At 51.2% G+C, this 22878-nt stretch overlaps 5 protein-coding genes across 22 annotated transcripts; 4 read left to right on the forward strand and 1 right to left on the reverse strand.

Moving 5' to 3' along the window:
- Positions 1-50: 50 nt before the first annotated feature.
- Positions 51-9688, reverse strand: setdb2 (SET domain bifurcated histone lysine methyltransferase 2). Of its 6 annotated transcripts, none has more exons than XM_086202633.1 (13): positions 9555-9688; positions 3058-3367; positions 2714-2827; positions 2547-2642; positions 2321-2469; positions 1962-2240; positions 1518-1846; positions 1275-1444; positions 956-1188; positions 806-839; positions 575-735; positions 406-494; positions 51-332 (listed from the first exon to the last, which is right to left on the reverse strand). In XM_086202633.1, exons 2-13 carry the CDS (start codon positions 3095-3097, stop codon positions 170-172), a joined length of 1857 nt encoding a protein of 618 aa, XP_086058759.1. In that variant the 5' UTR covers positions 3098-3367; positions 9555-9688; the 3' UTR covers positions 51-169. The 6 variants fall into 6 exon arrangements, with proteins under 6 accessions (XP_086058759.1, XP_086058758.1, XP_086058754.1 ...); XM_086202632.1 differs by lacking the exon at positions 9555-9688 and adding an exon at positions 4515-5709; XM_086202628.1 differs by lacking the exon at positions 9555-9688 and adding an exon at positions 3870-5709.
- LOC147272896 (uncharacterized) lies at positions 2494-8408 on the forward strand. Of its 12 annotated transcripts, none has more exons than XM_086202660.1 (9): positions 2494-3000; positions 6177-6368; positions 6469-6591; positions 6681-6913; positions 7229-7366; positions 7449-7636; positions 7778-7857; positions 7935-8018; positions 8152-8408. In XM_086202660.1, exons 2-9 carry the CDS (start codon positions 6182-6184, stop codon positions 8283-8285), a joined length of 1167 nt encoding a protein of 388 aa, XP_086058786.1. In that variant the 5' UTR covers positions 2494-3000; positions 6177-6181; the 3' UTR covers positions 8286-8408. The 12 variants fall into 12 exon arrangements, with proteins under 12 accessions (XP_086058786.1, XP_086058789.1, XP_086058791.1 ...); XM_086202663.1 differs by having other exon boundaries at positions 2494-2762; XM_086202665.1 differs by lacking the exon at positions 2494-3000 and adding an exon at positions 3323-4886.
- f7l (coagulation factor VII, like) lies at positions 8551-12014 on the forward strand. Of its 2 annotated transcripts, none has more exons than XM_086202669.1 (8): positions 8551-8929; positions 9632-9795; positions 9877-9901; positions 9957-10088; positions 10163-10303; positions 10404-10492; positions 10592-10712; positions 10795-12014. In XM_086202669.1, exons 1-8 carry the CDS (start codon positions 8803-8805, stop codon positions 11340-11342), a joined length of 1347 nt encoding a protein of 448 aa, XP_086058795.1. In that variant the 5' UTR covers positions 8551-8802; the 3' UTR covers positions 11343-12014. The 2 variants fall into 2 exon arrangements, with proteins under 2 accessions (XP_086058795.1, XP_086058796.1); XM_086202670.1 differs by having other exon boundaries at positions 9975-10088; positions 10795-11890.
- A 904-nt stretch (positions 12015-12918) lies between these two features.
- Positions 12919-16351, forward strand: f7 (coagulation factor VII). Its single transcript, XM_086202668.1, has 8 exons — positions 12919-13089; positions 13415-13578; positions 13757-13781; positions 13907-14020; positions 14326-14472; positions 14683-14801; positions 14882-15002; positions 15093-16351. Exons 1-8 carry the CDS (start codon positions 13017-13019, stop codon positions 15683-15685), a joined length of 1356 nt encoding a protein of 451 aa, XP_086058794.1. The 5' UTR covers positions 12919-13016; the 3' UTR covers positions 15686-16351.
- A 132-nt stretch (positions 16352-16483) lies between these two features.
- Positions 16484-22812, forward strand: f7i (coagulation factor VIIi). Its single transcript, XM_086202667.1, has 8 exons — positions 16484-16633; positions 17151-17314; positions 20606-20630; positions 20900-21013; positions 21089-21226; positions 21337-21443; positions 21782-21902; positions 21979-22812. The coding sequence occupies exons 1-8, from the start codon at positions 16576-16578 to the stop codon at positions 22611-22613; spliced, it is 1362 nt and encodes a 453-aa protein (XP_086058793.1). The 5' UTR covers positions 16484-16575; the 3' UTR covers positions 22614-22812.
- Positions 22813-22878: the final 66 nt, after the last annotated feature.

The raw sequence follows: 22878 nt of genomic DNA on the forward strand, positions 1-22878 counted from the left end.
TTCCTTGAGCTGATTTCAATGACGTCACATTTTTGCAACACAAATCTCCAACAGTTTTTCTCATCTAAACAGCTGAACTTTATTTAACAAACTGAAACAGTTTCATTCCAACAACATAGAAAATAACCATCTGAAGGGGGAGGCGGGGTCATGTAGCGTTGGTTGCACCTCAACTTTCAGCCTCGCACATTCCCCGCAGGTTCTCCTCGATGGTAAGTCGCCCACGGCAACCGTCACTGCCACACAAACAGGGCACTTCCTGTTTGCGTAGCTTGGCACCACACGTGTTGTGGGAGTAATTCCAGGTTAGTTCTGTTCCTGCCTTTACCGTCCTGATGCACAGACACACATCGTTACACATCATCATCAAACCGCCACCCACAGCGGCGAGACCTATCGACTCACCTGCTGGTGAAAAAGGCGATGACAGGGAAGTCCAGGTCATGGGAGTCGGTGAAGACGTTCTGGAGGAAGAGGTTGGGCTGGCAGCTGTGCTGCAGGGAACAGAGGTGGGGTCAAAGGTCAGAGTATGACTGGCGGCTACTGTGTAGCTTCTGTCAGCTAATGCACCCACGTTGAGGAAGCGGCTCACGTTTCCTTCCTTCCTGGCGTCCAGCATGTAAACATCCTCCACATTCATCATCCTCTTTAAACTCCTTCGGTTCTCCGTCTCGGTGCCGTTCAGTTCAGTGCCGCTGCCTGTTGCCATGGAGACCAGTGCTGGAGACGGGTCGTCTGAACATGGAAGACGCGCGTCAATCTTGTTTGTTTACTTCCAGAATGTCTTTGAGTTCTCACATCGTACCTGCTGACGGAGAGTCTGACCTTCCTGCCAACACCTGAGCAAGCACCCGCGCACGCACACACACACGCACACACGCACACACACACGTGTGTCAGGATTCCAAGGTTCCAGGGCAACAGCTGGGAATGAGATCAATAATCAATGGCGGGCCTTGTCTCTGTGAGGTGCCTCTGCAGGTCTCTGGATCACCGGAACATGGAGCGGTGGCGAGGTGGGGGGGGACTTGGGTAGAGGGATTTCCAGCAGGCTGCCACGCCCCTCCAGCACTGGCGGCGCCAGCCATTCCGTGACTATCTCCACCTCGTCGTCTGACGGCAGGTCCGCTCTCGTCAGCTTGGGGGGGGGCGGCTCAGCGGGACCCTGGACCCTCTGCAGGACCACACCTGGAGACGCCAGAGTGGAACCGACATCATCACGACGATGACGCTCCAACGACTTGCAAAACTTTTCTGAACTTTTCCTGTCTCACCTGCGAATATACATATGAACGTCCCGGCGTCCAGGTCGTCGCGGCAACGCACGCCCCAGCCGCAGTGGTCGGTCTGGAAGACCTGCAGGCGAACTCTGATGCCCCGCTGGACCAGTCGGTTCTGACAGCGAGAGCGGTCGCAGCCACACCACGGGCCGCACTCATACACGCTGACACACACAGGAAGTCAGGTGAGTTGGGGTCTTGCAGTGTCGTGGTCATCTCACCAGTATGTCCACTCACCCTGATGCAATCGGTTCCGTCAGTCTCTGGTGTGTGTAATGACGCCCCCCTCTGGTCATGGCAATGCAGGCGCAGCGCTGCGCATCGCTGCAACCATCTGTGCAGTCGCAGCAGACATTGAACAACGTGCTGCCGCGGCTCAGGAAGCAGCCATGCGGCCATCGCTCCTTCCTGTAACGAAAGTCAGCAGGCAGGAGGTCGCCAGGCGCAGCGCACAGCTCCACCGGTGTGGGCTCCAGGCCTCGGCTCAGGTCCAGCTCCGGGTGCTGGGGGCCCGCCGCCATTGGGGGGTCAACCTGCACAGCTGGGTTAAAGCTGAAAAAGTCAACCTGGAGGAAATGAGGCGGAAGGAAGTTCACCTGGAGGATTTGTGACATCATAACAAGTTATGACATCACATCTCTGGGGCTAGCGACTCAAAGGGATCAGCAGGAAGCTACTCACCTGCAGGACGTCGTAGCTCTCTGTCACCACCAGGAAGCGCACCACATCGTCATGGTTACGGAGGGTCTGCCCACACGGGGACTTGTAAACTATGTCACTGTCACCAGCTTCTTCCTCCTCCCCGTCTGACCCGCCCAGCTCTGCCCCGCCTCCTGCCTGTGATACCTGTGGCGTGGCGCTCAGCCTCTTGAATCCGCAAAGTAGTGGCACCTTTAGCGGGTTCTCAGCCCAGAATGGAGGCAGGGACTGATGCATGCTGGGTAAAGTGGGCAGGCAGGTCTGGGGGGGGGGGTGGCAGGGACATGAATAAGAAAAGTCGAGAAAAGTCAACAACAGGAAGTGGGAGGAGGAGCTGTTACCTTGCAGCAGGCGTGCAGCAGGTACTGCAGAGGGACGGGCTCCAGCGGCGGCAGCAGCTCCTGGCTGTCAGCAGGGGGGTGAGGGGTGGGAGAGGGGGAGGCAGGGCATGGTGGGCTGGGGTGAGGAAGGTCTGCTGGCAGGGCATCATCTGAGCAGGACGATAGAGAAGCATGTCATCATCCAGTCACCTGAGCTCCAGCGGCCGAGCGTGCCCTGTGCCAGTACCTGCACCAATGACCACCTTGACCACCTGGGAGCCAGTGGGCGGCGCCAGAATCCACCAATCCAGACAGTCCAGCAGCTTCAAGCCTTGAACGCGCTCTGAGACACAGACGCAGACATCAGACAGGGAGCTCAACCTGCCGCCACATAATCAACAGGAGGCCAGGAACCTTTGTCTGTCGCCATGTTGGTCTTCAGGACGCTTCGCAGGTGGTCCAGGTACCCAAAGACCGTGACAAAGACCTGGTCCACGTTCTCTTCGGCCCAGAAAGCTTTGGCCCGTGCTAGAAAACACAACTAGCTCATTTAAATATAAAAAGTTGAACCCACTGAACTCAGTCAGGACCAGGTCCACATGGACACTCCAGAGACCGCCAGTATCACGGTGGTCACACGGAAAAACACGACGAGACGTCAGTTCCACTGGTCAGACCTGGTCCGGACCAGCATGAACAATGTAAGGATGTCGAACAATGTAAGGATGTCGAACCACCGGTCCGGGTTTCATACTCACCCACATCTTGAGGATCGAGCGGCTCTTCCTCAGTTTCCATTCAGCTACAGCGCAAGCTCCTCCGTTTGCTCCGCGCTAGCTCCTCCGTTTGCTCCGCGCTAGCTCCTCCGTTAGCTCCGCGCTAGCTCCTCTGTTTGCTCCGCGCTAGCTCCTCTGTTTGCTCCGCGCTAGCTCCTCCGTTAGCTCCGCGCTAGCTCCTCCGTTAGCTCCGCGCTAGCTCCTCCGTTTGCTCCGCGCTAGCTCCTCCGTTAGCTCCGCGCTAGCTCCTCCGTTTGCTCTCCGTTAGCTCCGCGCTAGCCTGCAAGCAAACCTGTAAAGGAAACAATTAGAAGCTTCAACCAGTAGCTTGAGCTCCACATTAACAAGTTGGACTTAAACATGATGTCCAGCTCTTGTTCATTCAGCCATGTTGCGAACAAGCTGCTTGCTACTTCCAGGCAAAAGTTAACACCCTCAAAACTAACTAATAATCTGGTAATGGCAACACAAACCCCCCTGTCTTTGGTCTCTTATTGGCTGTTAAATTTATCTGCTGCAACCCTCCTGAAACCCAATTTCTAATTCGAGTTCGATGTGATTCAGTATCGTTTCGCTTTTGTTGAACGCGCCGGCCACCGTAGGAGCATTGAACACTATTCCCTGATCTGCGTCTTGCAGAAGCACTGCAGACAAGCGGGCGTTTTATTAGGCCCCCCTTTTTTTCACCGAGGGCCAGGAAACGACCAAGAAACTCAACTGCCTCTGCAAAGGTCGACAACTTCTTTAGAACCGATATAAGCTTCAGATTTATTTGGAAAAACAAATGGCAGCACCTGATGTGGTCAGGAGGAGTGAGGAGGGAGCTTCAGTTATGAACGGAGCTCCAGAATGAAAACGGCTCAGTTCATTGATGGGCTCAAAGGTTCTTCTGGGTTCCCCAGTGCAGTTTTTAAAAAATGGGAGGAGGGAACTTCCTGTTGCGCTGTGGTTATGATGGAGGGGAACACCCGTGGAACTGTCAGACTTTCCCCAGCAGGTTCTCTTCGACTGGAACCTGAAGTTGAAACACAGTTCTGCTCCTCACGGTTCCCCCCTGTGGAACCACAGATGTGCTCTGACCAGTCCTCAGTCCTGGTTTTGGATCCTGGTTGGATGAAGGAGTTTGGGCCGTTCCTCATCTGATGGGTGAACCTGGTCGCTTCCCAACTCATGAGAACTTCTGTGGTAAATCTGAGCTTCGGTGCTCAACGAGAGAGAACAGTAAAGGAGTTCAAGACGTTCCAGCTCCTTTAGAACAACGACTCAAGAACTGGTGGTGCATTCAAGTGTTTCAGAAAAGAGAGCGCTCTGTGGGAGGAGTCAGGTGAGGTAGTCGACGATTCTCTAACCAGTTCATCAGGAGGGTTTCAACGCAACAACACTGTCCCTACGTCTGGTGGTGACAGCGCTGAGGAGGCGAGACAGGAAGTGATGTTTACCTCATCGACCCCTCGTGACGCTGACGAGGTCGCTTTTCCAATATCAGTGACGTTCATCTGTCGAAGCACTTCCTACGTACGAGGTTTCACGGGGGGTTTGAGTGACACTGGAACGGTGGAACAGGTTTGCTGTGTTTGTGCTCCTGAAGTCCAGTTCTCCTGACAGAGCCCTGAGTAGCCAGAGGAATTAGGCTCCGCCCTTTGGCCTGGACGTGTGTTAAAGTGGGCGTTCAGTTCAAGGAGAACTTGGAATTCCTGGTGAACGATTTGATTGCGAAACATCAACACAACAACACCCCATCAACGGGTGGAGGAAGGACCTGGAGCTGTGCTACACTCCTGTCACGTGACCACCAGTGACGCGCAGAGACGGTTTCTCTTTGTTCTCCTGTCTTCGTTGTTTTTATCTCTTGAAGCTCTTCAGCTTCTCTTAAGTTTATGAATCAAAATGTAACTTCATTGTTTCTGTTTTTAACAACTTAAAATAAAGTTTAAAAGAAATTCCGCGGGGCCAGGACCGTCCCGGACCCGAACCAAAACCGCCAACCAGACTGAGGCTGAGCGGTCATCACGCCCAAAGAGCGTCTCCCTTTCTGACCCTCGCGAAGCGCCGTAGACTGCTTTCATAACTTCACGTGAAGACACAACCGAGATGATTGGCACTTGATGAGAGCTTCCGGTGCGGTTGTGTAACGGTGTGATGATGACGTTTATGCAAGGTGCCGTGCTCGTCGCTGGAGGAGAGCTCTCCAGGTGCGCTCATCTGCAGGAAGACGGCCGGCGATCGCCAATTCCGGTACCGGTTGAGTCCGCGTCGTTCACTATAACTTCGAGGGGAAAAACAGACCCGGGAGTGGACTTGATACCAGGCGGGCGAGCCGACGTCCCGGTTCCGACCGGATTGTGTAATTTAAGTTTTGTGTCCATCCGGAGGAGGCGGAGCCTGTGAGCAGACTCGTACTTTCAGGGTCAGGTGAAGCCTGCACACTTGTGTCCTGGCTCTCCAGGGTTGCGTCCGAATTGCCAAGTGGCAGCCTACGACCTGCTGCTACGACGGAGGCTGTCCCAAACCACACCTGGCGTGAGTAGCGACCTACTTCAACCTAAACTCCAGCCTAAACACGCCCACATTGTAGGTCGGTTCAGGTGCATCCTACGGAGCAACCTATGGCCCACAATGCACCGCGGACTTCTTCTTCGTCCCCTAAAAACTTGTGGACCTGCAAGCCAAGTTAGCGCCACCAACAGTCTCCCATTCTGATGAACACCAACATTTATAGTCGTTGATGACTAAAGGTGCGTTCATGTGCTTAATAATAGAGAACGAGGGAAAGGTGCTCAGAGTGGAGTGCAGTACCACAGCCAGGCCAGCAGGTGGGGCTTTCGTTGGTGCTGTCTACCTATTTGCAGTATCTGTGCTCTGCCAGCAGAGGTCGTGCTTCACCACCAATCCAGGGTGTCTGAACTGTGCCGTGCAGCGGTAGGTCGTAGGTTGCCACTTGGCAATTCGGACGCAACCCAGGAAGTGGCTTGTAGTGGTCGTAGCAGCAGCAACGTTGATCATGTGACTTTCTCTAGGACCTCAGGGAACGGCCCCTTTAAACATCAGCCACCTGTGACGTAACTTAGAAGGTCAGAAGTGAGCACCTGTGCCCTCTACAGGTGTGATGGCCCAGGTGCTGCGGTCAGTGAGCGAGGCGCTGTGGGCCATGTGTGCGGCCGACGCCATGTCCATGCCTGTCCACTGGTACTACGACGTCCACGACATCAGGAGGGACTTTGGCGGCTGGATATCGGGCTTCAGTGCGCCCCGAAGCAGACACCCATCCAGCATCTTGAGCCTGTCCAACCCTGGTGAGACGCCCACCCTTGACTTGAAGAGCTGTGATTGGAGGATGCAGAGAAGGCGGTAGACTTTTAAAGGTTCAGTCCTAAGAGTTCTGGTGTGTTGCAGCTGGCAGCGGTCGGACCGCCTGGTCACCCGCCACCCAGAGACCCGAGGTGGTGGGAAACGTCATCCTTCACGACAAACTGAGCTTCTGGAAATCGCCCAGCAGCTCGTTCCACTATCACCAAGGTAACGACGTCCTCCTGAACTCTGTCTGTGTGGACGGTTTCTGACCCGAGACGCCAGGAGTTAACTTCACCCTGCATCTTGTCTTGAAGGTCTGCAGGCCGGTGACAACACCCTGAATGTCCTCTGTGCACTAAGAGCCACTCAGGTACTCCTCAGTGGCGGCTTCAGTGACACGTGGCACCCAGACGCCAGAGCTGCTGTGCTGGCGGACTACGTTCAGTTCCTGACCACGGCTGGCACACATGGCGACACCTACGCCGAGTCCTTCCATCGCTCCTTCTTCTCTGACTGGCAGGAAGGACGGCCGACGTCCAGCAGCGAGGTCCAGCACGTCATGTTGACGTTTCAGATGAAATGTGATTGTTGGCACTTGATGAAGGGTTAGATTTATTTAATGGATTTGACTTTTAGGAACTCAGCGATCGACGTTGTCAGACGTTAAACTCTCAGGGACGCATCAACAACTGAATCGTTCATCTCCAAAGAACTGAAGTGAAACATTTTCTAAACTGGAATTCTGGCCTGATGTCTTTGTCCTGATGTCTTTGTCCTGATGTCTTTGTCCTGATGTCTTTGTCCTGATGTCTTTGTCCTGATGGCGTGACGAGGTCACATCTTTGTTTGTTTTGCTGACCAGATTCTGGCGTTTGCAGAGAAACGCTCGCAGCACACACTGAACTCCTCCTTCCACGACAGCCAGCTGGACGCCATCGGCTGCCTTCCAATGATCCTGCCCTTCGTCCTTCTGTCGGCCTCGGCCAATCAGGAGCGAGCTGTGAGTGCACATCGGAGTTTATGTTTTGAACAGGAATGTGAAGCCTGGAGGGTGTAAACCTCATGACCTTTAACCCCCTCAGGTTTCAGCTGCAGTCGAGTTTGTGAAGCTCACCCACCCCCACCCGCATGTGCCTGAGTGTGTGTCCATCTACGCTCGGGCACTGCACGCCGTGCTGGGAGGCGCCGATGTCCGGCAGCAGGCCGAGCGCGGTCTGAAGATGCTGGGCGTCTGGGACACCTGTCGAGGTTTCAGCCGCAAGGCTGCCAGGTGCGTCCGTCGGACAGCCGAGTGCTGGGCTCCTCGCTGTGACCCCTGCTGATGTTTGACAAGAAAAGCCTGAGCCGGCGGAGGCTTTTAATTTGAAGCATGCGTGCAGGCGGTTGTTGAGACTGTTGCCATGTTCCTCAGGTTTCCTGAGTCGTCCGAGGAAAGACTGCAGGTCCACCAGAGCGCCGTCGGCCACCTCGGGCTGGCCTGCTACAGCAGAGGTGGAGTCCACGACCTCACCTGACCTTTGATGGTGTCCATACTGGATCCTCTAATGGCGTTCTCTGTGTCCCTGCAGGAGCTCTGTCCAGCCTGTTCTACTTGGCTCACGAGTTCCACGAGGACCCCGCAGCAGGAATCCTGGCCAACACCAACTGTGGAGGTTCGTAGGGAAACCGACACTGAAGACCGGAGAACGCCGTCATCCATAACTGTGGTCTCGCCATCTTTATGAGGTCACGCTCTCGGTCTAGGACAGGACATCATGCTGATGGATGATCTGTCTTTGTCTCCAGGAGAGAACTGCAACCGCGGGGCAGCACTGGGGGCCCTGCTGGGGGCGGGGGGCGCCTACGTGGGCGCCATCATCCCGCAGCACTGGAAGGACCAGCTGAGAGACGCTGACATCCTGAGAAACCTGCAGCTCTGAGCCGGCGTGAGCCGCCTCCATCTTCCCGTTTACAAATGAAATCTCTTCTTTTGATGAAGGAATGTCGTTCTTCTGTTCAGCTTGGATGTTGGTGAATAAACCCCAGCTGGGCAGAAGCTCTGAGACCCCTTGTCCTGTTTTCCTGAAGCTCTGACATCAAGAAATCGGCCGCTGAATAAGAAACGCTTGGCGGGTTTGTCTGAGAACTAAATGTCTGATGAAAGCAGGTCCGGTATCAGTCGGGTCGGACTCATCTCGATCCAGCGGAACCACCAGCTGTGTGGTTTATCCGCTCAATAAGCTGACATTACTGTGAGGAGGGAGAGGGAAGGGCCCCCAGGGGCCACCCATGCTTGGGCCTCAAGTCTGGCGGACGCCCCTGGTTCAAGATCAAAGACAAAAGTCCAGTCAGCTGATAAAACTGGTCTGATGTCGTCCGCCCTACTGAGCACGCTCTGTGTTCCCATGGCGCTCGGTGGGATGTTGCTGAACAGAATTTGTGCGTGACGCCATTTGTATGTTTTCGGTTCTGACCTTTGATCAGCTCAGAACAAACATGGCGGCGTTCGGCGGAGAAACGAAGCGACTCTTCTTCCTACGACTCCTTATCACTTGTATCCCAGCATGCACTGGGCTTCCTGAAGGTCAGTCCTTGTCTTCATCTTTTCTTCCACATTGGCTATTGGCTGGAATGTTCTGACAGCCCCACGGTTAGCAGGCTACAGGGACGTTAGCATGTTGCCATTAAAAGGTCACTTTCCAGGGTGTGGCGTAGCAACAGTTGGGATCAGAAAGCTTGACTGACCCCTGCTGAGAAAGGACCTGAAACTGCTATCCAACAATAACAGTCACTCAACCAAGACCAAACGTTGAACCGGAGCGGTGTAACAGTCAATGTAACGGCAGATTACCGTCACACAAGCGCTTCACAGTCACCGTTAGCATCTGGCTAATGCAGAGTGGGCAGTGACTTGTGTCGATGGCTGTTTGGTTTCCCTGCTTCAAGAACAACCTCACCTGTATCAAACGGTTCCAATCCAGCCTTGAGGATGTCAAACATGTGACCCTGACCTGGTACTTCAGACGCTGTGGACACCATTAGCTAAGATGCTACTGCCGTCTATCAAGACGCTGAAAAGATCAATGAGCTTTTACTGATCAGGTAGAGTTTCTGTCATCACCAAAGACATGCATTTCCCAGTGTCAGACACTAGGGGGCCTAATCTCTGTACAGAGGGGGAATCTTATCATTCATCATCAGAAACTAACCTGTGATTCTTGCTCTTCGTAGCCCAGGCAACACTTTGGGTCTGGGATCCATCGCTTCTTCTCTGCTTATCATGCAGGCGTGTTCGTGAGCCAAACTCATGCCAGCGATTTCCTTCATCGTACTCGGCGGGCAAATTATTTTTTGGAGGAGCTGAAGCAAGGCGATCTTGAGCGCGAATGTTTGGAGGAGAAATGCTCCTACGAGGAGGCCAAGGAGATCTTCAAGCTGCCACAGCAGCTGGTCAGCCGACGCCCACCAGCCACGTCAGTATCTGTGTGGTAGTCTTTTCTGTTGCTGACTTGTGTCCCTGCCTGTTTCCAGGAGGCCTTCTGGAAGACCTACACAGGTAAAACGCCGCACCGCACCAAACAAATCCTCACTAATTCAAATGCTCCCTCAAGTCTTTCTGGCTGTTTCAGCGGTGGATCACTGCCTGTCAGCTCCTTGCAAGAATGGCGCTACCTGTACTCGCCAGATCAACACCTACATCTGCAAATGTCCATCTGGTTTCCATGGATACAACTGTGATAAAGGCAAGGGCGAAGTCAACGCCACCACAGAGAACGACTTCAATGTTTGCTGATGTTCTCCATGTGTTTCGCTGCAGTGCGGCTGGCCTCCCACGGTTGTCGCTACAGAAATGGAGGATGTGAACATTTCTGCCGGGAGCAGGCGGATCAGTCCACTTCCTGTTTCTGTGCTCCAGGGTACCGTTTGGATCAGGACAACAGCACCTGCCTGCCTGAGGGTCTGAGCTTTTCCCTCTTGGACTCCAGTCTTGATGTAACAGCAGGTTTCTGCCCAGGTTCTTTAGAATGCCGTTGCTGACTCTCATCTCTCTGCTCTAGACACCGTCCCCTGTGGACGGATGCTGGTTCACTTCGGCCCCAGGGTGGTTAAGGGGCAGATCTGTCCCAAAGGACAGTGTCCCTGGCAGGTAAAGTGCTCCTTCACAAATGTGCCCGAGAGCCGTGTGTCCAGATGGTGGCGCTTGAGGGTTAACGGCTGTTGTTGATGATGATGCCTCCATGTTCAGGCACTGCTGACTGAGAATCACCAGTACCGGTGCGGGGCCATCGTCCTCTCAGATCAGTGGATCCTTACCGCGGCTCACTGTGTTTGGCACAAACCGGCGAGCGTCTTCCATGTCGTCGTGGGTAAGACGCTGTTGTAGAGAGGGAATTCGCTGCTGCCTTTGGGCCAAAGTGAATGAAATGTCAATGTATCGTCCCTGTGAAGGTGAACATGACCAAAGAGAGGACGAGAAGACTGAGCAGAAGCGGCGGGTGTCCAGACTCCTGATCCACAGCAGCTACAACCAGTCCAGCTCTGACAGCGACCTAGCAATGCTGAAGCTTCACCGCCCTGTCAAACTGGGACTCTACGTGGTACCCATCTGCCTCCCCGCAAGGAACAGCTCCTTCAGCCGCACGCTGGCCACCATCCGACACTCCACTGTGTCAGGTTGGGGCCGCATGGCGCAGCAGGGTTCCGCCGCCAATGTCCTCCAGCGCCTGGTGCTGCCAAGGGTGCCGCTGCAGGAGTGCCGCCTCCACACCAAGCTCAACATCACCAGGAACATGCTCTGTGCTGGGCTGCGGAGTGGCGGCCGCGATGCCTGCTCTGGCGACAGCGGTGGGCCTCTGGTGACACGCTACAAGAAAACATGGTTCCTGACTGGCGTGGTTAGCTGGGGGAAGGGCTGCGCCAACGAAAACCTTTACGGCATTTACGTTCGAGTCAGCAACTTCCTGGACTGGATCCAGACCATCATGTTGACTGGCTGAACGCTGCTTGAACCCAAACTGTAGATTTAAAAATCATTGAAGTGATTTTCAGTTTCACCGAGTTTTAAATTGAGTTAATCAGTGGTTCTCAATCTGGGGTTCAGGGATCCCCAGGGGATCCTGGAGGATCTTACTGAGATCATCAGCAAAACAAAGAATCGTTTCAATTCCATTTATTTAAATGTTTGTGGAACTGATCTTACATTTACACATTAAATAATTTGAGCAAATAAGGTAATTTCTTGTTTTTTTACTTCTTGTTTTTGATATAAAAAAAATTAAGAAATTTTGCAAAAACCCTGGAAATATATTTCTAATGATTTCTGAAGTACATGTTGAGTTCAAATGCCTGTGAAAGGAATCTGAGTCTCTATCTGTTAATGGAAGGGCCCTCAATGAGCGAGCGTGAGAACGTGAGTAACCAGGAGACTCAGCAACAGTCAGCGAGCCAACCTTGACATAAAAAGTATTTAAACAACATGAAACATATATATTGTACATGTCGACAATAAAGACCAAATTGACAATAGTGATTTTTTTCTTGTTAATCACTATACAATTACGGTGACTCGTATTGCAGCATTTTGTTCAAGTCAGCAAAGCTGATCAATCCTCCACTTACAATCTATGTGCTAAGCTAAGCTAGGTTAATGGCCTCCCCCTCTCACAGGCTTTGTGCTAAGCTAAGCTAGGTTAATGGCCTCCCCCTCTCACAGGCTTTGTGCTAAGCTAAGCTAGGTTAATGGCCTCCCCCTCTCACAGGCTTTGTGCTAAGCTAAGCTAGGTTAATGGCCTCCCCCTCTCACAGGCTTTGTGCTAAGCTAAGCTAGGTTAATGGCCTCCCCCTCTCACAGGCTTTGTGCTAAGCTAAGCTAGGTTAATGGCCTCCCCCTCTCACAGGCTTTGTGCTAAGCTAAGCTAGGTTAATGGCCTCCCCCTCTCACAGTCTTTGTGCTAAGCTAAGCTAGGTTAATGGCCTCCCCCTCTCACAGTCTTTGTGCTCAGCTAAGCTAGGTTAATGGCCTCCCCCTCTCACAGTCTTTGTGCTAAGCTAAGCTAGGTTAATGGCCTCCCCCTCTCACAGGCTTTGTGCTAAGCTAAGCTAGGTTAATGGCCTCCCCCTCTCACAGGCTTTGTGCTAAGCTAAGCTAGGTTAATGGCCTTCCCCTCTCACAGGCTTTGTGCTAAGCTAAGCTAGGTTAATGGCCTCCCCCTCTCACAGTCTTTGTGCTAAGCTAAGCGAGGTTAATGGCCTCCCCCTCTCACAGTCTTTGTGCTCAGCTAAGCTAGGTTAATGGCCTCCCCCTCTCACAGTCTTTGTGCTAAGCTAAGCTAGGTTAATGGCCTCCCCCTCTCACAGTCTTTGTGCTAAGCTAAGCTAGGTTGATCACACCCCCTACTTGAATTTTTGTTGTTGTTCTTACATCAGCCTCTTGTGGTGAGAATGAGTATAGCAGCAACAAACACTTGCAGTGAAATGATCCTGGTAAAAACTCTTTTCCTCTCTGGTAGCAATACCAGACCAGCGCTAGCTTGTTCATGCATGTCAGGTAAATGATTTCAGGCTGAGCTGGAGACGTGTTGTTGGGTTGAAGGCTGCCAGTCATCAGTGTGTTTGATTGGGGGGGGTGGCAGACCAGACTTTGACCCCTTGGTTCACAGACACCAACTCTGATGGAGGCAACAATGTGGCTGAAGGTCCTCTTCACCCTCGTCTTCAGCGTCTTCAGCTGCCGTTCAGCATCAGGTGACACGAGTGTTTGAGTTCCTTTCTGGTGACGGAATGTTTGATTTGACTAAGGATCAATTCTGCTGCCCAGTTGAAACGTAAACAAGAGCTGCATGATGCTAACAACAGCATGCTAAACATCTCACCATGCTAACATTCTGATGTTAGGCAAGTCTGGCTACACCTTAGTTTCGTGTAGCTTGTTAGCATGCTAATCTTTTATCATTAGCATGTAACGTTCACTGTAATGCAGATGTAAGAGAACCTTTGGACTAGTTGCTTTAATTTTGGCCTGATGATGACGGCATTATAACTCATCAGTCTTCCTCTGGTCTGGTGGTAGTCTTCTTGGATCCAGACCGAGCTCATGGCGTCCTCATCCGGACGCGGAGGTACAATACGGGCTGGCTGGAGGAGCTACAGATGGGGGATCTGAAGAGGGAGTGTCTGGAGGAGATCTGCTCCTACGAGGAGGCGCGGGAGGTGTTTGAACACACTGAAACCACGGTCAGAGTCCGCGACAGGAAACGGCACAAGTATTAATATCATCGCTGCTAAGTACAGCAACACGCCACAGAAAGGGAAAACAGACCTAGCTGTACGATGTCAATAGGTTGTTGATTCATTCATTCATTTATTCAATGTTTCAAAACTAAAAGCCATCATTCAACTTGTCTTTCAACAGGATGAGTTCTGGAGGACGTACAACGGTAAGCAGCCACCAACATGCAACCCCATTGGATGGACATGAAAACATAACGAACAATATTTGGGTCCTCTTGAAGATTAAAAGAGCAGTTGTGGTTGTTAGTGTTGAGCTAGCATTCTCCTGTAGTTCCAGACAGTTGCGGGTCGACTCCCTGCCTGAACGGGGGAAGCTGCTCCACCCAGGCGGCGTTCTACACCTGCTTCTGCCTCCCAAACTTCAGTGGACTCAACTGTGAGCTCGGTGAGAACATTCAACAAACAACATGGCTGCACCTTCACCGGTTCGCTCAGAAACCTCACAATGAATGTTAGAAGACAAGGAAGCGGTCATGCGAGCAGTCTATGTTTATTTGGGCCCGCAGAATGACAGCTTTGATGAGGGTTACTAGATAAATATCGAGCCATGCTGTCTCGGCTACGGCTGCTGGAGAGCGAGCCTCCTGGTTGAAGTGCAAGTTCGTCTATTTCTGAACTTTTTATCAAGGCGGCAAAAAGATGAGTCTTTGACAGATGTGGTAACGTCAACAATCTGACCGTGTGTTTTAGAGGATGGCTCCGCCCCCAATACCTGCCTTCTGGAGAATGGAGGCTGCCAACATTTCTGTGATGAAGACGAAGGAGGTGGAAGGCTCAACTGCTCGTGTGCAGATGGCTACTTCCTGGACAACGACGGGCAGAGCTGTCTGACGGAAGGTGAGGCGACGGGGTGACGTGCTGGTGGAACAGTCGAGGACTTGGATTTCTCATTTCATTTACACTTTATTTTGGCCTTTGTGATTATTGATCGCTAGTTTTCAAACTGAACTAGTTTTTCAGTCGGAAAATGCCGTCTTTTCTTTGACTGGATCTTAGAATGGTCTTGTTTGATGGGAAGGTCAGAACGCGTTTGTTTTCTGGTTATAGGGGGGATAGCGTGCGGGATGATTCCCGTACTGCAGGGAGAAAACAAGTCCGACCAGCTCGACCCTCGAGCTCGGATTGTTGGTGGAACGGAGTGTCCCAAAGGTGAATGCCCCTGGCAGGTACGCCCCTAAAGTGACAGTTCACCTGTTTCCTGCTGAAGCTGACCTCTGACGAAGTGATCCACGTTTGGGTTGTGCAGGTTTTGCTGCTGAATAAAGGCAAAGGTTTCTGTGGCGGTGTGATCTATAAACCTACATGGATCCTCACGGCTTCTCACTGCCTGGAGGACGTTGATGCTCAGTTTCTCAAAGTGGTTGCAGGTATGAGCCGACCGTGTCCTGCTGGACGCGACTGTATCTCCGCACTTGCTGACGGCTCATCTAGCCCCTCCTCCTTCTTCTGTCTGTCAGGTGAACACAACACAGAGGTGAACGAGGGAACAGAGCAGATCATCCAGGTGGCTCAGATCATCATGCATGAGAAATACACCAAGAGCACCGCTGACAACGACATCGCCCTACTGCGCCTGGCGGAGCCCATTGTGTACACGCCATATGCTGTCCCGGCCTGCCTGCCGACGCGGCCGCTGGCTGAGCGCGAACTCTGGGCCATCAGAATGCACACGGTGAGTGGCTGGGGGAGGCGGGGCGAGAACGGGCCCACCTCACACTTGCTGCGACGGCTAAGGGTGCCACGTATCCGGACACAGCAGTGCATTGAAGACAGCGGGGTGACGCTCACCGAAAACATGTTCTGCGCTGGATACATAGAGGGCCAGCAGGACTCGTGTAAAGGTGACAGCGGTGGGCCCCTTGTGACGGAATATAAGAGGACGGCATTCCTTCTGGGGATTGTGAGCTGGGGGAAGGGTTGTGCCCGCCCAGGCAACTACGGCATCTACACCCGCGTGTCCAACTACCTGCCATGGATCCACAACTGGACAGCAGCACTGCAACAGCTGGCCAACAACACGGAAACTTCAGTGCACAATCTGACAATCTGAGAGGCCTCAGGCACTGTGATGTCAGCAGCCACCGCATTAGGTTTTATAATTCACCGTATTCACAGCGGCCATTTTATGAAAGCAGCTTTACTCACAATAAGTAAACTGACTTGTTGATGTTCAGACACATTTGAACAAATGTGAACTATAAAGTTTTCTTGATGTGTGTTTGTGTCTTTGTGACCACAAAACATGGAACCTGGAAAAAAAAAAATCCCTCAGAACATGTTCACATGGCGGCCATCTTGTCCTGATGTCACACTGGCATACAAGCTGGATCATGTCATATTAAAAGGGTAGTTAGCTTGAGCCTATGTTAACATTCGAGCACCTGCAAGCTAACATTGTCAAATGCTAAAACAGGAAACAACACAGTTCCTCTAAATGTGTAACGCCATGTTAACCTGCTTCTTTTTCAATCGCAACACAACAACCAGCAGCACCTCCTTGCTGTCCGTAACCCTTGACCCCCTCAATGCTGCTGATGGAACCCCCCCAAAAAAATGACAACAGATTTTTCCGAAGCTGGAGATGTTTAGCTGATGGAGGCTCAAATGTGTCACCGTACAGACGCTCCTAAGTTGTCCTGAGTAACTGGAATGACAACATCACCTGGCGTCTGAATGAATCAGGCAGATCAAGTGTGCTGATGTGGTAGTGTGGGGATGATTTCATCATGGCGAGAGTCTGCTCACTGTCATCAAAACAAACCAAAAAGCTACTGAGTGGAAGGAACCCTTGAGCCACAGACCTCGGCTTTGTTTACTCACCTTGTATCAAGAGAGGGAGAAGCCAAGGTCAGAGGGCTTGTGGGTGTGGCTTAGTAAGGCCCCGCCTCTCCTGAACTTACTCCTGGATCTTGTTTTTGGGGAGACTGAGGACTGGTCGTCATGCTTCTGTGGAGCTTCGTCATCTGGATTCTGCTGTTTGACACCACTGCTGCTGCAGGTGGGTTCCGTGAAATATTCATAAAGGTTGTGAGGACATGTAACTGATGATATCATCAGCCCGTGGAGGCTGGCGAGAACCTTGAACCGAACCAAACTAGCTCAGGTCCGAAGTCTGCATCCGAAGTCTAGTTTCCTTAAGTTCAGAGGAAGGAATGATGCTGAGCAGACGCCAAAACGCTTCAGGGGTTGTTGATTTTACAGAGTCACAAATAAGACGTGACCTGCCAACTAAGCTCTTTTTTTTGTTTGTTTTTAATTTCGCTTCTGAAATAAAGGTATGTGCTCTCAGGTAGCTCAAGATCTTCCCAACATGAGTCTGTACCGCTTTTGACCAGAGGGGGCGCCAAAGTCAGGGCAAACTGAGAGTTGATAATAAGGTTCATGTAGAAATGAAAACGTGTTTCTTTATCCTGAAATCTATCAGTTGATAAATATCAGATTTTTTAATGTCAGTCCTGATGAGCATTCCGGGGTACACAATGGGAACATACAAACATTCAAATGATTGTTGTCAGTGTTTGTGGAGAAGCAGGAGGCCAATGGGGTGCTGCACAGGTGGCGCCGCGCCAACAGTGGCTTCCTGGAGGAGCTGAAACAAGGAAACCTGGAGCGGGAGTGCATCGAGGAGATCTGTGACTACGAGGAGGCTCGAGAAGTCTTTGAGGACGACGACAGGACGGTCAGACTGATAAGATACACCAGTTTGTAAATGTCACACCACAGCAGCAACATCTCTGAAGGTTTTCATGGGTAGAGAACATTTCTATTAATTATTCTCATTTACATAAAAGTACATGCAAGGACACAAAAGTATGATGCAGAATTTTCATTGGACATTTGAACAAAGCGGTGTAATGGTAAACAGATTTAAAATTTATATGCTACCTAATAAAACTAAGATGCAAATCTACTCATCTTTTTTTACCTAAATTAAAATTTGGACCAGTAGTGTACCAGGAGTATACCAGTGGTGTACCAGTAGTGTTACAGGAGTGTACCAGGAGTGTTACAGGAGTGTACCAGTAGTGTTATAGGAGTGTAACAGGAGTGTACCAGTACTTTACCAGGAGTGTTACAGGAGTGTACCAGTAGAATGACAGGAGTGTACCAGTAATGTACCAGGAGTGTACCAGTAGTATGACAGGAGTGTACCAGTAGTGTTACAGGACTGTACCAGTAGTGTTACAGGAGTATACCAGTAGTATGACAGGAGTGTACCAGTAATGTTATAGGAAGGTACCAGTAGTGTACCAGGAGTGTACCAGTGGTGTACCAGTAGTATGACAGGAGTGTACCAGTAGTACGACAGGAGTGTACCAGTAATGTACCAGGAGTGTTACAGGAGTGTACCAGTTGTACGACGGGAGTGTACCAGTAGTGTTATGGGAGTGTACCAGTAGTGTTACAGGAGTGTACCAGTAGTACGAATGGGGTGTACCAGTAGTGTACCAGGAGTGAACCAGTTGTGTTACGGGGGTGTACCAGTAGTGGTACAGGAGTGTACCAGTAGTGGTACAGGAGTGTACCAGTAGTGTTACAGGAGTGTACCAGTAGTACGACAGGAGTGAACCAGTAGTGTTACGGGAGTGAACCAGAAGTACAACGGGAGTGTACCAGTAGTACAACGGGAGTGTACCAATAGTACAACGGGAGTGTACCAGGAGTGCACCAGTAATGTTATAGGAAGGTACCAGTAGTGTACCAGGAGTGTACCAGTGGTGTACCAGTAGTATGACAGGAGTGTACCAGTAGTACGACAGGAGTGTACCAACAGTGTTACAGGAGTGTACCAGTAGTGTTATAGGAGTGTGCCAGGAGTGTTACAGGAGTGTACCAGGAGTGTTACAGGAGTGTGCCAGTAGTACGACAGGAGTGCACCAGTAGTGTCATGAGAGTGTACCAGTAGTGTTACAGGAGTGTACCAGTAGTACGAATGGAGTGTACCAGGAGTGAACCAGTTGTGTTACGGGGGTGTACCAGTAGTGTTACAGGAGTGTACCAGTAGTGTTACAGGAGTGTACCAGTAGTACGACAGGAGTGAACCAGTAGTGTTACGGGAGTGAACCAGTCGTACAACGTGAGTGTACCAGTAGTACAAAGGGAGTGTACCAGTAGTACAACGGGCTTGTACCAGGAGTGTTACAGGAGTGCACCAGTAGTACGACAGGAGTGCACAAGTTGTGTTACAGGAGTGTACCAGGAGTGTACCACTGGTGTTACAGGATTGTGCCAGTAGTATGACAGGAGTGTATCAGTAGTGTACCAGTAGTGTTACGGGAGTGTACCAGTGGTGTACCAGTAGTATGACAGGAGTGTACCAGTAGTACGACAGGAGTGTACCAACAGTGTTACAGGAGTGTACCAGTAGTGTTATAGGAGTGTGCCAGGAGTGTTACAGGAGTGTACCAGGAGTGTTACAGGAGAGTACCAGTAATATGACAGGAGTGTACCAGGAGTGTACCAGTAGTACGACAGGAGTGCACAAGTTGTGTTACAGGAGTGTACCAGGAGTGTACCAGTGGTGTGACAGGAGTGTGCCAGTAGTATGACAGGAGTGTACCAGTGATGTACCAGGAGTGTACCAGCAGTACGACAGGAGTGCACCAGTAGTGTTACAGGAGTGTACCAGTAGTGTTACAGGAGTGTACCAGTAGTGTTACAGGAGTGTACCAGTAGTACGACAGGAGTGAACCAGTAGTGTTACGGGAGTGAACCAGTCGTACAACGGGTTTGTACCAGGAGTGTTACAGGAGAGTACCAGTAATATGACAGGAGTGTACCAGGAGTGTACCAGTAGTACGACAGGAGTGCACAAGTTGTGTTACAGGAGTGTACCAGGAGTGTACCAGTGGTGTGACAGGAGTGTGCCAGTAGTATGACAGGAGTGTACCAGTGATGTACCAGGAGTGTACCAGTAGTATGACAGGAGTGCACCAGTAGTGTTATGAGAGTGTACCAGTAGTGTTACAGGAGTGTACCAGTAGTACGAATGGAGTGTACCAGTAGTGTACCAGGAGTGAACCAGTTGTGTTACGGGGGTGTACCAGTAGTGTTACAGGAGTGTACCAGTAGTGTTACAGGAGTGTACCAGTAGTACGACAGGAGTGAACCAGTAGTGTTACGGGAGTGAACCAGTCGTACAACGGGTTTGTACCAGGAGTGTTACAGGAGTGTACCAGTAGTACGACAGGAGTGCACAAGTTGTGTTACAGGAGTGTACCAGGAGTGTACCATTGGTGTTACAGGATTGTGCCAGTAGTATGACAGGAGTGTATCAGTAGTGTACCAGTAGTGTTACGGGAGTGTACCAGTAGTATGCCAGGAGTGAACCAGTAGTGTTACAGGAGTGTACCAGTAGTGTACCAGGAATGTACCAGTTGTAAGACAGGAGTGTACCAGTAGTGTTACAGGAGTGTACCAGTTGTAGGACAGGAGCATACCAGTGGTGTTACAGGAGTGCACCATTAGTACGACAGGAGTGTACCAGTAGTAAGACAGGAGTGTACCAGTGGTGTTACAGGAGTGCACCAGTAGTACGACAGGAGTGTACTAGTTGTAAGACAGGAGTGTACCAGTAGTGTTACAGGAGTGTACCAGTTGTAAGACAGGAGCGTATCAGGAGTGTTACGGGAGTGTGTCAGATACTGATGACATCATTATTTTTGTTGGGAGATCTTCCTCCAGTATTTACATGGTGGCATAATTTCTGACCCAGCAACCCCCCCCCCCCCTTCACTCACCCATGCCGCCCCAGGAGGGCACGACCCACAGTTTGAGAACCACATGCTTTAGCTGAAGTTTTATTAAGTGTGGCACAACATACATATGGACAAATACTGAAAGAAACAAAAGAAACAAAAACCCTTTGGATCATTTAACTTTTTTATTGTTGTTATTTGCTCTCTCACCCTGAATGACACAAAACTGTGTTGTTGCCATGACAAACAAACCCATTGTCTTGTTTCCTCAGAGGCAGTTCTGGCTGACGTACGAACGTGAGTAACACTTCGTTTTACTCTCCTTCCTGGAGCATTTTTACTCCTGACAGCAAGTGCTTGGTCTTATTCTGGGCCAGTTAATAAGCATCTCCTCCTGCTGACTGACGATCGTCGTTCTGAGTGAGCGATGTTCGTTGCAGCAGCATCACATTTGGTAGTCAGTTAGGTTTCCCTTCTCTACTAAAAAAAAACCTTCAGTTGACAAGTTGACTATTTTTACTGCCCACTCGTTGAAACACGGTTAAGACGTGAATGGTCTCTGTCAGGTCGTGACCCCTGCCTGGTCAACCCGTGTCACAACAATGGGACCTGCCTCTACGTTGGGACCACCTATGAGTGTCAGTGCGCCGAGGGGTTTGAGGGACGATTCTGTCAAACAGGTACAAAGTCATCATCATGAGGGAGTCATGTTCACAATTTGGGCAGTAAAGGTGCTGTAATTGTTGTTTCCTCAGTGTTCGAAGACTCCCTCAAGTGCCTGTACCAGAATGGACAGTGCCAGCACTTCTGTGACGGTTCTGGCGAACGCCGCAAATGTTCATGTGCTGACGGATATGTTCTGGGCGAGGACGGACGAGAGTGTGTCGCTCAGGGTGGGACATCAGAGGCTGTCAGAAACTGGAACCTCTAACTTACATCAACTGCTTGAAGTTGTTGGAAAGAGCAAATTTTGAGGAGGACTTCATGTGTTTGTGTGTTCCAGTGGAGTTCCCCTGCGGTCAGCTGGCTCCTGCCATGAATCAGAGTCTTCTGGGTCAAACCAGGCTGGTGGGGTCCAACCACTGTCCCAGAGGAGAGTGCCCCTGGCAGGTGACAAACCACCAGAGCCAACCATGCTAGCCCCTGAAGGCTAAAATTAGCATGCTAAAATACTTGCAGTGACAATGCAGGATCACTTTAATGATCTCAGTATGCTAACATTTGCTAATTAACCCTAGAATCAAAGGTGCTAGCTGAAAGTATTCCTGTGTTTCACTGCTAGCATGGTTAAAAGCTGAACGTGGACATGTCCGTTAGCCCGTAGCCTCTGCAGACCCATCTGGATCAACATGTATTCTCTGTGACAACAGTCCTGATGGTGGCGCCAACACCTTTGTCATCTTGTTTGCACGTGGTTCTGAGTTGGAACACATCCTTGTCCTGTTTAGGTTCTGGTTCAGTTAAACGGACACAGTCACTGTGGAGCCGTTCTGATCCGTCCAGATTGGGTCGTCACCGCCGCCCACTGTATCCATGGAAACAGCCCCATCAACCTCACTGTGGTGGCAGGTGCCTGCATTCATGACAAACTTCCTGTTTTCTAAAAGTTGCCTCAAGTTGAAAAAAGTATTATTTCTGTTTCCAGGGGAACACAACCTGGACATTGATGACAGTACTGAGCAGAGAATTCCTGTTTCCTTGGCAATCAGCCATGAGGATTACGTCCCGGCAACAGGAGACAGTGATGTGGCCCTCCTGCGTCTGAGCCGAGGGGTCACCTTGAACCACTACGCCATCCCTGTCTGCCTGCCCACCAAAGGATTCACTGAGCGGGAGCTGCTTCCGCTCCGCTACCATACCGTGTCTGGCTGGGGCAAGAGGACCGGCGGGGGCAACACCGACAGCTCCAGGGCCCCCGCCTCCCCCATCCTCCGCAGGATGTCTGTCCCAATCATAGCAAACTCCCAGTGTTCCCAGAGAGCTCAGTTCAACTTCACCACCAACATGCTGTGTGCGGGCTACCTGGAGGGTCAACAGGAGAGTTGCCGGGGGGACGACGGGAGCCCGCTGGTCACGCTCTACGGCTCCACCCACTTTCTGGTGGGTGTGGTTGGCTGGGGGAGGGGCTGCTCACTCCCAGGGTATTATGGGGTGTTCACCAACATGGGCAAGTTTGTGGACTGGGTGGAGGCCACCATGACAGACCCACCCATCGTGGCGACAGCAGCCGATGACAGAGCAGCGGTGCTTTCTGACATCATGCAGCAGAAAGTCGTTTAACAACGGTTGGGTTTTAGGAAGCAGCGGCCGCAGATAGAATGTGTGTTTTAGTCTGAGAGTAAAAAAACATGTTTGAGTTTGTAGGTGTCATTTGTCCTCCTGTCTGTCCTGTGTCGTAACCTCCAGCATGAGTGGGGGTTTCAACTGTTACCTCACAACCAATAAAGACACGCAGCTGAACCTGATGCTGTCTCTGATGAGTCACATGATCAAGATGTGTCCAGCCATTGATCTCCAACATTTCTGCCATAAATCTGCACCTGGA

Source organism: Aulostomus chinensis, chromosome 1 (assembly GCF_037954235.1).
Source record: "Aulostomus chinensis isolate RoL2024-O1b breed Wild chromosome 1, RoL_Achi_v1.0, whole genome shotgun sequence".
Classification (NCBI taxonomy): Eukaryota; Metazoa; Chordata; class Actinopteri; order Syngnathiformes; family Aulostomidae; genus Aulostomus; species Aulostomus chinensis.

Bases quoted from the DNA above. Each gene is read 5' to 3' on its own strand.
- f7i (XM_086202667.1), top strand. From the start codon at position 16,576: ATGCTTCTGTGGAGCTTCGTCATCTGGATTCTGCTGTTTGACACCACT. The intron at 21,227-21,336 runs GTGGGACATCAG...TGTGTGTTCCAG, and splicing joins ACGAGAGTGTGTCGCTCAGG to TGGAGTTCCCCTGCGGTCAG. The intron at 21,444-21,781 runs GTGACAAACCAC...TGTCCTGTTTAG, and splicing joins GAGGAGAGTGCCCCTGGCAG to GTTCTGGTTCAGTTAAACGG.
- f7 (XM_086202668.1), top strand. From the start codon at position 13,017: ATGGAGGCAACAATGTGGCTGAAGGTCCTCTTCACCCTCGTCTTCAGC. The intron at 13,782-13,906 runs GTAAGCAGCCAC...ATTCTCCTGTAG, and splicing joins GTTCTGGAGGACGTACAACG to TTCCAGACAGTTGCGGGTCG. The intron at 14,473-14,682 runs GTGAGGCGACGG...TTCTGGTTATAG, and splicing joins GCAGAGCTGTCTGACGGAAG to GGGGGATAGCGTGCGGGATG.
- setdb2 (XM_086202633.1), bottom strand. From the start codon at position 3,097: ATGGAAACTGAGGAAGAGCCGCTCGATCCTCAAGATGTGG. The intron at 1,847-1,961 runs GTGAGTAGCTTC...CATTTCCTCCAG, and splicing joins AGAGCTACGACGTCCTGCAG to GTTGACTTTTTCAGCTTTAA. The intron at 1,189-1,274 runs GTGAGACAGGAA...TGGCGTCTCCAG, and splicing joins GTTCATATGTATATTCGCAG to GTGTGGTCCTGCAGAGGGTC.
- LOC147272896 (XM_086202654.1), top strand. From the start codon at position 5,215: ATGATGACGTTTATGCAAGGTGCCGTGCTCGTCGCTGGAGGAGAGCTC. The intron at 6,914-7,228 runs GTCCAGCACGTC...TTTGCTGACCAG, and splicing joins GGCCGACGTCCAGCAGCGAG to ATTCTGGCGTTTGCAGAGAA. The intron at 7,637-7,777 runs GTGCGTCCGTCG...CATGTTCCTCAG, and splicing joins TTCAGCCGCAAGGCTGCCAG to GTTTCCTGAGTCGTCCGAGG.
- f7l (XM_086202669.1), top strand. From the start codon at position 8,803: ATGTTTTCGGTTCTGACCTTTGATCAGCTCAGAACAAACATGGCGGCG. The intron at 8,930-9,631 runs GTCAGTCCTTGT...CTTATCATGCAG, and splicing joins ATGCACTGGGCTTCCTGAAG to GCGTGTTCGTGAGCCAAACT. The intron at 9,796-9,876 runs GTCAGCCGACGC...GCCTGTTTCCAG, and splicing joins TCAAGCTGCCACAGCAGCTG to GAGGCCTTCTGGAAGACCTA.